Source organism: Salmo salar, chromosome ssa06, assembly GCF_905237065.1.
Source record: "Salmo salar chromosome ssa06, Ssal_v3.1, whole genome shotgun sequence".
Lineage (NCBI taxonomy): Eukaryota > Metazoa > Chordata > Actinopteri > Salmoniformes > Salmonidae > Salmo > Salmo salar.
In genome coordinates this window covers 54,330,894-54,346,090 of record NC_059447.1, presented here as the reverse complement: position 1 = coordinate 54,346,090, position 15,197 = coordinate 54,330,894, and the positions used below count along the sequence as shown (strand labels likewise).

Below are 15,197 nucleotides of genomic sequence, written 5' to 3'. Positions count from 1 at the left end.
ATCGGAAAAAAGCAAAAGAAAACTGCAAGACTGAATAGGAGAAAAAACAAGCAACAAACAAAGAAGATAGGCTTTTGAAAAATAATTATTTTTCATAAAATTGTAGTTATCTTAGCTAGCTTAATTGTTTACCAGTTGCTAAGCAGTTGCTAGGGACTCTTTTGGAAGAAGCTAGCTAGCTAACGAAGAACAACAAAGAATATCTAGTTAACAGAAGAAAAGAAAGAGAAAATCAGGACAGAAGAAAAAGGATATCAAAGTGAAACAGTTCTCTAAAGACACAAGAGACAATAATACAAGAAACAACACTTCTGTAGCTTGTCAACTATGTGTCTGTCTATCCCTGTTCTCTCCCCTCTGCACAGGCCATACAAACGCTTCACACCGCGTGGCCGCTGCCACTCTAACCTGGTGGTCCCAGCGCGCACGACCCACGTGGAGTTCCAGGTCTCCGGCAGCCTCTGGAACTGCCGGTCTGCGGCCAACAAGGCTGAATTCATCTCAGCCTATGCTACCCTCCAGTCCCTAGACTTCCTGGCGCTGACGGAAACATGGATTACCACAGATAACACTGCTACTCCTACTGCTCTCTCTTCGTCTGCCCACGTGTTCTCGCATACCCCTAGAGCATCGAGCCAGCGGGGTGGTGGCACTGGAATCCTCATCTCTCCCAAGTGGACATTCTCTCTTTCTCCCCTGACCCATCTGTCTATCTCCTCATTTGAATTCCATGCTGTCACAGTTACCAGCCCTTTCAAGCTTAACATCCTTATCATTTATCGCCCTCCAGGTTCCCTTGGAGAGTTCATCAATGAGCTTGACGCCTTGATAAGTTCCTTTCCTGAGGATGGCTCACCTCTCACAGTTCTGGGTGACTTTAACCTCCCCACGTCTACCTTTGACTCATTCCTCTCTGCCTCCTTCTTTCCACTCCTCTCCTCTTTTGACCTCACCCTCTCACCTTCCCCCCCTTACTCACAAGGCAGGCAATACGCTTGACCTCATCTTTACTAGATGCTGTTCTTCCACTAATCTCATTGCAACTCCCCTCCAAATCTCCGACCACTACCTTGTATCCTTTTCCCTCTTGCTCTCATCCAACACTTCTCACTCTACCCCTACTCGGATGGTATTGCGCCGTCCCAACCTTCGCTCTCTCTCTCCCGCTACTCTCTCCTCTTCCATCCTATCATCTCTTCCCTCTGCTCAAACCTTCTCCAACCTATCTCCTGATTCTGCCTCCTCAACCCTCCTCTCCTCCCTTTCTGCATCCTTTGATTTTCTCTGTCCCCTATCCTCCAGGCCGGCTCGGTCCTCCCCTCCTGCTCCGTGGCTCGACGACTCACTACGAGCTCACAGAACAGGGCTCCGGGCAGCCGAGCGGAAATGGAGGAAAACTCGCCTCCCTGCAGACCTGGCATCCTTTCACTCCCTCTCTACATTCTCCTCTTCTGTCTCTGCTGCTAAAGCCACTTTCTACCACTCTAAATTCCAAGCATCTGCCTCTAACCCTAGGAAGCTCTTTGCTACCTTCTCCTCCCCCCCCCCCCCCCTCCTCCCGCTGCGGATGACTTCGTCAACCATTTTGAAAAGAAGGTTGACGATATCCGATCCTCGTTTGCTAAGTCAAACGACACAGCTGGTCCTGCTCACACAACCCTACCCTGTGCTTTGACCTCTTTCTCCCCTCTCTCTCCAGATGAAATCTTGCGTCTTGTGACGGCCGGCCGCCCAACAACCTGCCCACTTGACCCTATCCCCTCCTCTCTTCTCCAGACCATTTCCGGAGACCTTCTCTCCTACCTCACCTCGCTCATCAACTCATCCTTAACCGCTGGCTACGTCCCTTCCGTCTTCAAGAGAGCGAGAGTTGCACCCCTTCTGAAAAAACCTACACTCGATCCCGCCGATGTCAACAACTACAGACCAGTATCCCTTCTTTCTTTTCTCTCCAAAACTCTTGAACGTGCCGTCCTTGGCCAGCTCTCCTGCTATCTCTCTCAGAATGACCTTCTTGATCCTAATCAGTCAGGTTTCAAGACTGGGCATTCAACTGAGACTGCTCTTCTCTGTGTCACGGAGGCTCTCCGCACTGCTAAAGCTAACTCTCTCTCCTCTGCTCTCATCCTTCTAGACCTATCTGCTGCCTTTGATACTGTGAACCATCAGATCCTCCTCTCCAAGTTGGGCATCTCCGGCGCGGCCCACGCTTGGATTGCGTCCTACCTGACAGGTCGCTCCTACCAGGTGGCGTGGCGAGAATCTGTCTCCGCACCACGCGCTCTCACCACTGGTGTCCCCCAGGGCTCTGTTCTAGGCCCTCTCCTATTCTCGCTATACACCAAGTCACTTGGCTCTGTCATATCCTCACATGGTCTCTCCTATCATTGCTATGCAGACGACACACAATTAATCTTCTACTTTCCCCCTTCTGATAACCAGGCGGCGAATCGCATCTCTGCATGTCTGTCAGACATATCAGTGTGGATGACGGATCACCACCTCAAGCTGAACCTCGGCAAGACGGAGCTGCTCTTCCTCCCGGGAAGGACTGCCCGTTCCATGATCTCGCCATCACGGTTGACAACTCCCTTGTGTCCTCCTCCCAGAGTGCTAAGAACCTTGGCGTGATCCTGGACAACACCCTGTCGTTCTCCACTAACATCAAGGCGGTGACCCGATCCTGTAGGTTCATGCTCTACAACATTCGCAGAGTACGACCCTGCCTCACACAGGAAGCGGCGCAGGTCCTAATCCAGGCACTTGTCATCTCCCGTCTGGATTACTGCAACTCGCTGTTGGCTGGGCTCTCTGCCTGTGCCATTAAACCCCTACAACTCATCCAGAACGCCGCAGCCCGTCTGGTGTTCAACCTTCCCAAGTCCTCTCACGTTACCCCGCTCCTCCGCTCTCTCCACTGGCTTCCAGTTGAAGCTCGCATCCGCTACAAGACCATGGTGATTGCCTACGGAGCTGTGAAGGGAACGGCACCTCCATACCTTCAGGCTCCGATCAGGCCCTACACCCAAATAAGGGCACTGCGTTCATCCACCTCTGGCCTGCTGGCCCCCCTACCTCTGAGGAAGCACAGTTCCCGCTCAGCCCAGTCAAAACTGTTCGCTGCTCTGGCACCCCAATGGTGGAACAAGCTCCCTCACGACGCCAGGACAGCGGAGTCAATCACCACCTTCTGGAGACACCTGAAACCCCACCTCTTTAAGGAATACCTAGGATAGGATAAAGTAATCCTTCTAACCCCCCCCTTAAAAGATTTAGATGCACTATTGTAAAGTGGTTGTTCCACTGGATATCATAAGGTGAATGCACCAATTTGTAAGTCGCTCTGGATAGGAGCGTCTGCTAAATGACTTAAATGTAAATGTAATAAATTAGTGATGCCTCTAGCACTGAGAAGCAGTGCCTTAGACCGCTGCGCCACTCGAGAGCCCTTGAAAACATCTTTATTGCAAACAGGATGCATGTTTTGGAATATTTGTATTCTTTACAGGCTTCCTTCTTTTCCCTCTGTCATTTATGTTGGTATTGTGGAGTAACTACAATGCTTTTGTGGATCTATCCTCAGTTTTCTCCTATCACAGCTATTAAAAGTCCCAATTGACCTTCGATTGAAATCCCTGAGTGCTTTCCTTCCTCTCTGGCAACTGAGTTAGGAAGGACGTCTATCTTTGTTGTGACTGGGTGTATTGAAACGCCATATAAAGTGTAATTAATAACTTCACCATGCTCAAAGGGTTATTCAATGTCTGCTTTTTTAAAATTTTTACCCATCTACCAATAGGTGCCCTCCTTTGCGAGGCTTTGGAAAACCTCCCTGGTCTTCGTGGTTGAATCTGTGTTTAAAATTCACTGCTCAACTGAGGGACCTTACATATAATTGTATTTAGTGGGGTACAGAGATGAGGTAGTTATTCAAAAATCATGTTAAACACTATTATTGCACACAGAGTGAGTTCATGCAACTCATGTGACTTAAACATTTTACTACTGAACTTATTTTCAACTTGACTTAAGACATTTGAGCTTTCCATTTCTTATTAATTGGTAAAAATGTCAAAAAAAATCATTCCACTTTGAAATTATGGTGTATTGTGTGTAGGCCAGTGACAATCCATTTTTAATTTGGGCTATAACACAACAAAATGTGGAATAAGTAAAGGGGTGTGAATAATTTGAAGGCACTGTATTGTGTAAAACTTAACAGTATACTGTATTATACACAAATCATGTCATCATACACTATTTTGATGTCGATGATCTACTAATCTGTGAGAAACCTTCAGTATACGGCCCACTTCAGAGTCTAACAAATGAGTACGTTTACATGAACACACAATTCAATATTAAACTACTTATGGCAGAAGGCCACGTACGCCTTACTCTGCTTATCTTAATTGGTGTAAGGTCATAATCGAAGTAAGCATAGGCCGTTTAAAACACCTGGTTTTCTATTAGGACATGTAAATAGCTTCATCTGTGTTCCAGTTGTGTATTTGATCTACGGATGTGCCAGCACTGGATAGCACAAGCCTCCTTATGAGCGAGTGAATTGAGTTTGGAAAAACTGAAAGAATGCATCTTATAAATAGTTTTAAAACAAACTTTATATGTCCAAACTCAAATAGTCTTTGCAAAAATAACGTGGTCACTGTGGTAGAATGTTCATTTTGATTGCCGATTTTCTGCATTTATCAAAAGTCCCATCAGGTTGCCTGATTTCAGACATGTCCATGTAAACATGATTATTAGGGAAATTGTTATTTTTGCAAAGCATCTAAACACTTTAAAGGGACTATTATATTGACCTGACTATACACAATAATTGCATTATAACCATGGTCAATTTAACCACAGAGCGTATCAACTGAAACGTTATGTAGTCTACATTGAACACGTGTATAGCCTAACAATGTCACAGATAAGGTTTTTACTTTTGAAAAAAGATTGGCAAGATTAGGAGAAATCATGGAGGTATCCGATGCTAATCACTTTTTAATGAAAGTAAAATGAAGGGCAGGTTATATATTGTCCCACTCATTCAAGGTTTTATTCCTTTTGATTCATTGTTAGTTGTGCAGGAAGATAACAAGTATGCTAATACTTAACAGGGTTTTGTGAGGTGACTGGCTATACTACTGAGGAGTTATGACTGACGTTAGCGGTATTAGCTGTTAGAGGGCCGGTTAATGCTAAGGTGGGGATTCTAATGCGGAAGCACGTTCTAGAGGAGCAGCTCAGTAACCTTTTAGTGCCCAACACATGCTATGCAGGTTTAGGGGGAGGTTTACTAGGGGAGGAGAGTGCCACCAGCTATGAAAAGGTCTATTTTAGCATAACATCCTTCTAGCTAAATTAGCATTAGCCAAAAACTGTGCTAATCACAAGTCATTTTATTCCACTAAAAGTGTAGCAGCGAACGTGTTCACAATATTAACAATAGAAGTACTAGGAAAAGTTCAAACTATAAGAGTATGCACACTACTATATGAGACAAGACATTAAAAGGAGCATATTAGCATGCTACTGGATAATGGCTAATTGCTAAAAAATAGGGCAACACACCAGGAGGAAGCTCAATGCTTTCCTCCTGACCTTTTTGTACACTGGCAGCACAACCCCTCGGGTTAGGGGTCAACTGTGAGAAAAAGGGGTAAAGAGCTTTGAGCAGCAAACTTACTTCATATGCGGACGAGGAAGAGACCGAGTCCTTTTTTGGAAGGGTGACACACGAGAGGGACCAAAAAAATTAAAAAGCACAGGTTTTTCGGGGGTTTATTTTGCAAAGAAAATAACAAGGGGGTCAAGAGTTGACAAGGTAATTTACCAGGGTTTACGGCAAGAACATAATTAGACCATCGCTTCCGATGGTTTATCCTGTTTCAATTTATGGACCTAAGACTTGAAGGAACAGAGACAAAATGGCCCCTTTACAATAATACGTTTCCTCTGAACAAACACTTAATCAGGTTTTCTGGGGCCTTTAAGCTGCCCTGTTGTGATTTCGATGCTGACTAATCCATTTTTTTTACAAACTTGAGGCAGCCAGGCAGTGAAAAAAAAACCTTGCTCACGTTTGCATTGAGCAGTAAGATCTTTCCACCGCAAAGCCACACGCACTTGTGATGAAAATGAGGGGAAACAGTTAGACCAAACTAGCTTCTCTCTCATTAAGTTCAGGTCACGGCCAGCTTTCTTGTACCTCTACTCTCTCCGGTGCAGTTTCTCCCTTTCATAACTTTGTCCCATTCGCTGCAGATCCTGTCCAAACCGTGGTGGCTGCATCTGGTTACCATATGCTGATGGGTAACATAACACCGATTTATTCTGTGGGGAGAGGGTCAGGAAGTATGATACCGCTCGCTTCCCCCCTCCGCGCTATTGAAGTCCTTTGAGGTGATGAGGTGATTGAGCACATCAGAGGGCTTGGTGATATGAACTCCGGAGCTTGGCACTCTCACATTTTGAACTGTGTGGATGTGCGTCTCAATCATTGCATCTAAGGATTTTAGTTTGTGTGTGTGTCTGTTTATGTTGGTGTGCCAAGTCTCCCACCCTTTGAAATATCTTTATCAACTCCCACTGGCCTGTCACCACCAATACACACAGAGGCGGCAAGACAGTGGCTATTAAGGTTTGTTTCTGACATGTGACGGAGGAGAGAGAGAGACGTGCAGAGAGACACTCACTCTGAACGTCAGGTCATGGGCCAGGGGAGAGGTTTTGAAGTACTCGAAAATTGAGTCCTGGAAATCAGGCAGCTTCATCCCTGTGTTTAGAAGAGAAGGACAGTCAGCTATTATGTTCATAGCCTGTATTTAAAATGATTCTAGAGAGGAATACTGTTCATATTTGTACAGTTGAAGGGAAACATGTAACTGACATTACTAGAGAATGAAATGTAATGTTCTGTTTATATCTGAGAGGTAATCCTTAGAAGTTATGGATGTATGTGCATCTCCAATGATCAAATAAAACCAAACAAACCTTATTCTAAACCTGTACGACCAACTACAATCATACAACATTTGTATGAAGCATAGTATACCAAATACTGGTTATATTAGTCCGGATGAAGAGAATCTAACAACCTAGAGCGCCTTCAGAATGTATTCACACCCCTTGACTTTTTCCACAATTTGTTGTGTTACAGCCTGAATAAAAAAAAACGATTAAATTGAGATTTTTCTTTTTTCACTGGCCTACACACAATACCCCATAATATCAGTGGAATTATGTTAATCTACTATTATACTACTATTACTATATAATAAAAAATTAAAAGCTGAAATGTCTTGAGTCAATAAGTATTTAACCCATTTGTTAATTATGGCACGGCCTAAATAAGTTCAGGAGTAAACATTTGCTTAAAACAGTTCCAGAGTTTAATGGCTGTGATAGGAAAAAACTGAGGATGGATCAACATTGTAGTTACTCCACAATACTAACCTAATTGACAGAGTGAAAAGGAAGAATGTAGATAATACATTTATCCAAAGCATGCGTTCCAGTTCGCAACAAGGCACTAAAGTAATACTGCAAAAAATGTGGCAAAGGAATTCACTTTTTGTCCTGAATAACAAATGTGTATAGCAAATCCAATACAACACATTACTGAGTACCATCTCCATATTTTCAAGCATTGTGGTGGCTGCATCATGTTATGGGTATGCTTGTAATCGTTAAGGACTGGGGAGTTTTTCAGGATAAAAAAAATAAATGGAGTTAAGCAGGGGGCAAAATCCTAAAGGAAAACCTGGTTCAGTCTGCTTTCCACCTGACACTGGGAGATTAATTCACCTTTCATCAGGACAATAACATAAAACAGAAGGCCAAATCTGCACTGGAGTTCCTTACCAAGAAGACAGTGAATGTTCCTGAGTGGCTAAGTTACAGTTTTGACTTAAATCTACGGTAAGACCTGAAAATGTTTGCGGCGCAATGATCAACAACCAATGTGACAGAGCTTGAATAATTTTGAAAAGTATAATGGTTAAATGTTGCACAATCCAGGTGTGGAAAGCTCTGAGAGACATACCCAGAAAGACTCACAGCTGTAATTGCTGCCAAAGGTACTTCAACAAAGTATTGACTCAGGGGTGTGAATACTTATGTAAATTAGATATTTGTATTTGTTTTCAATAAATTTGCAAACATTTATTAAAACGGGTTTTCACTTTATCATTATGGGGTATTGTTTGTAGAGGGATAGAACAACATCTATTTAATACATTTTGAAATCAGGCTGTAAAACAACAAAATGAGGAAAAAGTCGAAGGGTATGTATACTTTTTGATGGCAATGTATTTGTGAAAGGTTGACATATGACAGGGACAGTTTAGGGGTAACGCATGGTTGGCCAGAGGTTAGGTTCAGGGTTAGAGCATGGTTGGCCAGAGGTTAGGTTCGGGTCAGAGCATGGTTGGCCAACCTTTGACCGAGCGGGAGCAGCTCTCCAAGTCCTTCTTCATGCTCTTCAGCTGCTCCGCCATCTCCCTGCTCCTGGACTCAGAATCCTTCAGTTTGCTGTGTGAGAGATTGAAAGTGTGTGTGTGTGTCATGGGGTGAGAGAGAGAGAGAAAAACACGTGGTTTCCACATCATTCTCCTCATGGCTTTCAAATGTGAAAGAAGATCAGTCATGCTTACTTAATCGAAATAAAACTACATCTTCGCATAGATCAACATCTAGCTAGCTAGCTACCTTGCATTAGCTCTTTCACGTTTGACCCTTGAGAAGATACATGTCTCCACATCCCTTGAAAGGTCAAATGCCTGGAGCAAACAATGTGGGGTGGTGACTGCGGATGCTTGTGTGTGTGTGTGTGTGTGTGTGGTGTATGTATGTGGGGTTAGTATCAGGGTTATGGTTGAAGTGAGGTTGAAATTCTTATTTAAAAAAATAAAAATACAGTCAAAAGTTTGGATACAACTACTTATTCCAGAGTTTCATTATTTTTACTATTTTCTACATTGTAGAATAGTGAAGACTTCAAAACTATGAAATAACACATATGGAATCATGTTGTAAACAAAAGTGTTAAATCAAAATATATTTTATATTTGAGTTTCTTCAAAGCAGCCACCCTTGCCTTTTGACAAGGTAGGGGTGGTATACAGAAGATGGACCTATTTGGTAAAAGACCAAGCCCATATTATTGCAAGAACAGCTCAAATAAGCAAAGAGAAACGACAGTCCATCATTACTTTAAGATCAGTCAATACGGAACATTTAAATTTTCTTCAAGTGCAGTCGAAAAAACCATTAAGTGTTATGATGAAACTGGCTCTCATGAGGACCACCACAGGAAAGGAAGACCCAGTTACCTCTGCAGCAGAGGAAAAGTTCATTAGAGTTACAAGACTCAGAAACTGCAGCCCAAATACACGCTTCAAAGTTCAAGTAACAGACATCTCAACATCAACTGTTCAGAAGACACTGTGTGAATCAGGCCTTCTTGGTCGAATTTCTGCAATGAGACCACTACTGAAGGACACCAATAAGAAGAGACAACTTGCTTGGGCCAAGAAACACAAGCAATGGACATTAGACCGGTGGAAATCTGTCCTTTGGTCTGATGACCTGGCCTCCACAATCACCCAACCTCAACCCAATTTGAGATGGTTTGGGATGAGTTGGACCGCAGAGTGAAGGAAAAGCAGCCAACAAGTGCTCAGCATATGTAGGAACTCCTTCAAGACTGTTGGAAAAGCATTCTAGGTGAAGCTGGTTGAGAGAATGCCAAGAGCGTGCAAAGCTGTCATCAAGGCAAAGGGTGGCTACTTTGAAGAATCTCAAATATTTTGTTTAACCCTTCGTCACTACATGATTCCATATGTGTTATTTCATAGTTTTGATGTCTTCACTATAATTCTACAATGTAAAAAAATAGTAAAAAGAAAGAAACTCGAATGAGTAGCTATGTCCAAACTTTTGTCTGGTACTGTATAATAACTTCATATGTGACTCGTTTCAGGAAAGTAGGTCTATGTCACGCGTCACTACTTCATTTGAACATAAACTTTTCTTTAAATCAAAATGTGTTTTTTGGCAGAAATTACTTCTGGAACATGTGAACTTTCATGTGCCTTAATAACAAACTTGCATGCCATCTGTAAATCCGAATAAAATTGTTATATTACGAGCCTAGTTGGTTGAGCCACAGAAAAAGTCTTGATTGGCTGAGATAATGACTGGGCTGGACATGCCGAGAAATTATTTTGGATTGGTCTGCCATGTAGCACACTTCTGTCTATAACATGAGCTGGTCAGTATGTGTAAGTAATCCATTCTAACACAGCTTTTTTGAAAGACATCACTTAGTAGAACTGCAAAAGTGTTGCTCTCCACTTTCTGGAGGACCGAGTTTTGAAATCAGTGGAATTAGAGAATGATAGCTAAGGAGATGGAGAATATTCTAGCGTTTGATTGCAAATATGCAGACGGAGTTGAAAAGAGAACACACAGAAGGCGGTTGTATAAAAACCTGTCTCTGGATTATACCTTCAAACTAAGGGCAACCATGGTCCATACATGTATACGAGTAAGTTAGTCTAGCTAGCTCAATTTTCAGATATTACACTTTTCTAATTTTGTCAGGAAGTTGTTTTAATTTCAAGTTCAAGTGTACTTTTAGCTAGTTAACATCAGCTGGCTGGCTCGCTAGCTAACGTTACGTGTATGATCTGCGTGTAGTTATATTATTCGTATCTCTGAGCCAATTGCATTGCTAGTTATAGCCTAATGTATCTAGTTACATTGAATCTGGTTGGTTAGCTACCTGCAAATTCATGCATGGTAGTAACGTTCTGAGTTGGGATTATGGTTCATTGTTGCGCTATTTATTATTTTATTTAACTAGGCAAGTCAGTTAAGAACAAATTCTTATTTACAATGACGGCCTACCCCGGCCAAACCCTAACGACGCAGGGCCAATTGTGTGCCGCCCTATGGGACTCCCAATCACGGCCTGTTATGATTCAGCCTGGAATCTAACCAAGGTCTGTAGTGATGCCTCTAGCCCTGAGATGCAGTGCCTTAGACCGATGCGCCACTAGCTACACATCTAAACAAAAGACCACTATGTAAGTAACCATTTTAATAGAATGTTCACAAATTTACGAACGCTCAACACCCGTTAAATATGGCCGGTGTCAGTAAATGTTAAAAGCGTAATTAAATTGTTGCCAGCAGCACAGTTGCAGTCACCAACTCTCTGGATAACATGAACACTGCCTAACCAGCTTTGCTAGGGCGAGTAAAATGGTCAGTGACCTGTTGTCTCATTTGTGTCGAAGTAGCTAGCAAGCTAGCCAACGTTAGCCAGTTAGCTTGGGTTCTTGACTGCTGCTGTTAGTTCAGAACGCTCGGATCAACCCTACTCCACGGCCAGAACGTCCAGTATGCACACTGAACACTCAGAGCGAAATGCTCTGAATTTACGAACGGACAATCTGACAATGCTCTGAATTCAGCACTCTGAGCACACTCTGGCACTCCAGATTAAATGTACAAACCCGTAGTATAAACCAGCCTTTAGCCTTGAAATCTTTGGTTGTTTAGTACATGGCCTCACATGTGAATCCTTAAAGGGATGGGTGGGGCTAAGGCTTTAGAGGGTGTGAACAATGCTCAATGGGTGTAGACAAAGAGATCTCCAGTAGGTGTACCCAAACGTTAAAAGGCCATTTTCTCAAAAGTGAGGTTATCAACTTTCAAAGCAGAATTACTTTCCAATTGTTCCTCAACTGTAGTGTATGATATACCATTTTCTAGCTCTGAGTCTTTACTTTTATCCAATGTAAAAAACACAATTTCAAATTTTGCTACATAAGACTGAATTGAGCCGGTCGGTCACATATTCCAAATAGAATGCTTTATATTGTGTATCTGAAAAAAATAAAACTAATATTGTAACAAAACAAAGCTGCAACATCGTATGGGAGCGCCTTCCTTGCAATTCTAGTGTGTCACACATACACACCACGCGCACTGAGGATGGTGTAAGCCAAAACCTATGCCATTACATATGAGGATTTAGAGTTGAGCACATTCTCTTCTTTACGGTTGGGGTCACCTGGGCGGGGCTGACCTTTCAAAGGAGATGTTGGCAGCCTTACACTTGCGGAGCTCCTCCTGGACCAGCTGCTTGGCCCGAATCTCGGCATCCAGGGCCAACTGCAGCTCCAGACGGGCCGACATGTCTAGCTTCTGGCTGCGACGCACCTTCCACAGGGGGTCCTGGGGACGAGGCATGATTATTATATTGTATTCAAGGTGGGGAGCAAGGTTTCATGTGATTACATTAATCAGTGGCCAATTATTGGGTATGGTCAACTCAACTCGCTCTGAGTATGGGGTGCAGTTAAGAGTATGGCGCTGACAACACCAGGAATGTGGTTTGGATTCTCTGGTGGGCCAAAATGGGTTAACTAAGTCACTTAACTGATTCCTGTCAGAGATGAGTGACTCCGCAACTGGCCAATAAGGTCACTTTCTCTATGTGCTGAATCTGCTCCTGTATTCACATTCTCTCCATGGAAAGTCTGGTGACTGGTTTTCCAGGAATCACTGGATTCCTGTCTATAATCAAGCTGTGATGTAATAGTCCACATGTAATTCATGTAAGACGTAAGAATCCATCATTCTAGAAAAAAAGATAACTGAACATGGCCTCAGTGAAAACAGCTGTTCAACAATAAACCTTGAAAACAACCATATCGGCCCAACTAAAATACAATTCAGCAGGTGCAAAAATCCTATGAGATTTCATCAATTCCACCCCACCCTCTCTCACAAACACATGCGACGGACGTGTTTTATTGAGCGAATGAGGGAGCGCCATTCAGCTGCCGATGACAAATGGACTTTTCAGGAAGCTGAGATGACATTCCGTGGATGCTGGCGGATCGCGTGACATCGCGGCCTAATGAGACAGGAAATGAGGCATCATATGGGGGGAGGGAGAGAAAGAGCAAGAGAGAAAGAGAGAGATAGGGGCAATATGTCTGGAATGGATGCTCATCTCAATATCACATTCAGGATCGATACAGTGCTATATACTGTATGTGAACCACTGACCGCAATGACGTACAAACGTTAATATGGAGCACAGTCCAGGATATTAAACTGTGTGTACATTTTGTGCAGCACAAATGTGGAGCCCTTTCTACTGAAAGTAGCTTGGGTGCTATATGAAATGTAATTGCTTAAATTTTGTTCATTGTGACTGAAAGCCATGTCAAATACAGTGCCTTCTACGAATAGGTGCCCTTTGCAAGGCATATTAAAACCTCCCTGGTCTTTGAGGTTGAATCTGTGTTTGAAATTCACTGCTCGACTGCAGAACCTTATATGTGTGGAGTACAAAGATGAGGTGTCATCATTTTTTTAATGTTAAACAAAATGATTGCACACCATGTGAGTCCATGCAACTTATGTGACTTATTAAGCACAGTAAGTCAAACTTACTCCATAAGCACCCTATTCCATACATAGTTCTGTACTTTTAACAGGAGCCCTATGTATGGAATACGGTGCTTATGGAGTAAGTTTGACTTACTGTAGGCCCATAGGGCTCCTGTTAAAAGTACTGAACTATGGGTCTACAGTAAGTCAAACTTACTCCATAAGCACCGTATTCCATACATAGTGCTCTGGTCAAAAGTTGTGCACTATGGGGCCAACTCAGTGTGGCCTTGTGGTTAGCGTGTTCGCCCTGAGATTGGAAGGTTGATATCAAAGACTATAAAAATAGGACCTGATTTGTCTCTACTTGGCACTCAGCATTAAGGAAATAGATTGTGGGTAAGGAAGTCCCTGCGACAGATTACCGTTCTGTCCAGGGGGTGTACTCGTACCATCACGCTCCTATGAGTCATTCCGGCAAACTTTCAGTGGGAAACACCACTGGGGCATTGGATAAATTGTAGGTTTTTACTGCAGCACAGCAGTAATGACAAGGTAAAATGAGTAGACAGGGTGTAGCCTACACACTACACAGCTTGTGGTGCGCAAAAACAGCTGCTGTACCCTCCAGTCAGGCATTTGACCTGGATCGCTTCAATTAACATCCAGCTCTAGTGTCAATGGAGTGTGTGTAAAACAAGTTGTTATAAAAGGATAAAAGAATTGTGTTCAGTAGGGGATCTTTAGAATCACGGCAACAAGGGAAAGGAACCGTCTGATATGGTGGCATTCCCTAGTGACGCCTGCGCTCAGACCAGGGGGGGCTAATTTAACAATGACAGATAGAATCCCTTGGTACAAACACACAAACACCACGGAGGGGATGGGGCGTGTGCGTGGGTTTCTCTCTGGTACCCATCTTACCAGGGGTCTGGAGCCCAGGCTGGAGCAGCGGAGTGACTCGAGCTCCTCGGTGATCTTGGAGGCCAAGGCCTGCAGGTAGCCGCGGGCCTCCTTCTCATCGCTCACCCTGCGGGATCAAACAGACATCAGCTTAGGAAAGGTTTCTGAAGAATCTATACAGGCCTTACACAGGGATTACTGAGGCTTATATTCATTAAGGTACACCATGGCAAAACATTTTAAAACAGAAAAGGAACATTTGCCATCCTATTGGACAAGTTCACGGCCACGTATAGCTGCTTTTCCACTCACCACTGGATGATCTCAGCAATCTGGGCCTCCCAGTGAGCAACGCTCTCCTTCTTAGAGGCCAGGTCCTGCAGCTCGTCCTCCAGCTGACGGTTCTGAGCGGTCAGCTTGTCCACAAACGTACACAGCTGAGAGAGAGAAAGCAGGAGATAGCAGAAGATGGAGGGGGGGACCGGGAGATAGTGGGGGAGATGGAGAGGGGGGGAGAGAGGGGAAAGAGTGACAGGAAAGGAGAGAGCAGGAAAGAGGTAGAGAGTGGGGGGGGGGAGAAGAAAAGAGCGGTAGCGAGAGAGAGTGTCAGGTTAAGTGTCCATTCACAACACCTGTCTTTCCCACAGCGTGTACCTCTGTACCTATGTGTGGTCCTTACCCGGTCGGTCTCTGCGGTCAACTTGCTGTTGTCCTCGGTCAGCATGCTGCGCTCACGCTCATACTTGTCCTTCAGAGCGCCCACTGCCTCGTCCATCTCGGTTTGCCTGCACAGAATGAGATCAAGTACTCAAGTCTGCAGGTCAAACAAATAACAAAGCAGTCACCCCTTGGTTAAACAGCTTGGGGATGGG

The 15,197-nt window shown here is 43.8% G+C and overlaps 1 protein-coding gene across 13 annotated transcripts in view; it reads right to left on the bottom strand.

Moving 5' to 3' along the window:
- LOC106607646 (serine/threonine-protein kinase MRCK beta) overlaps window positions 1–15,197 on the bottom strand; it is a 145,913-nt gene that overhangs the window by 42,272 nt on the left and 88,444 nt on the right. For all 13 annotated transcript variants that reach the window (XR_006770272.1, XR_006770273.1, XR_001329245.2 and 10 more), the window contains 6 exons: window positions 15,005–15,110; window positions 14,638–14,762; window positions 14,347–14,452; window positions 12,107–12,255; window positions 8,447–8,541; window positions 6,705–6,784 (listed from right to left, as the gene is read on the bottom strand). Coding sequence is in view for 10 of the 13 variants with exons in the window: in XM_045720721.1 (XP_045576677.1) it covers window positions 6,705–6,784; window positions 8,447–8,541; window positions 12,107–12,255; window positions 14,347–14,452; window positions 14,638–14,762; window positions 15,005–15,110 (661 nt within the window). In the remaining 3 variants the exon portion in view is untranslated. The remainder of the gene's footprint in view (window positions 1–6,704; window positions 6,785–8,446; window positions 8,542–12,106; window positions 12,256–14,346; window positions 14,453–14,637; window positions 14,763–15,004; window positions 15,111–15,197) is intronic.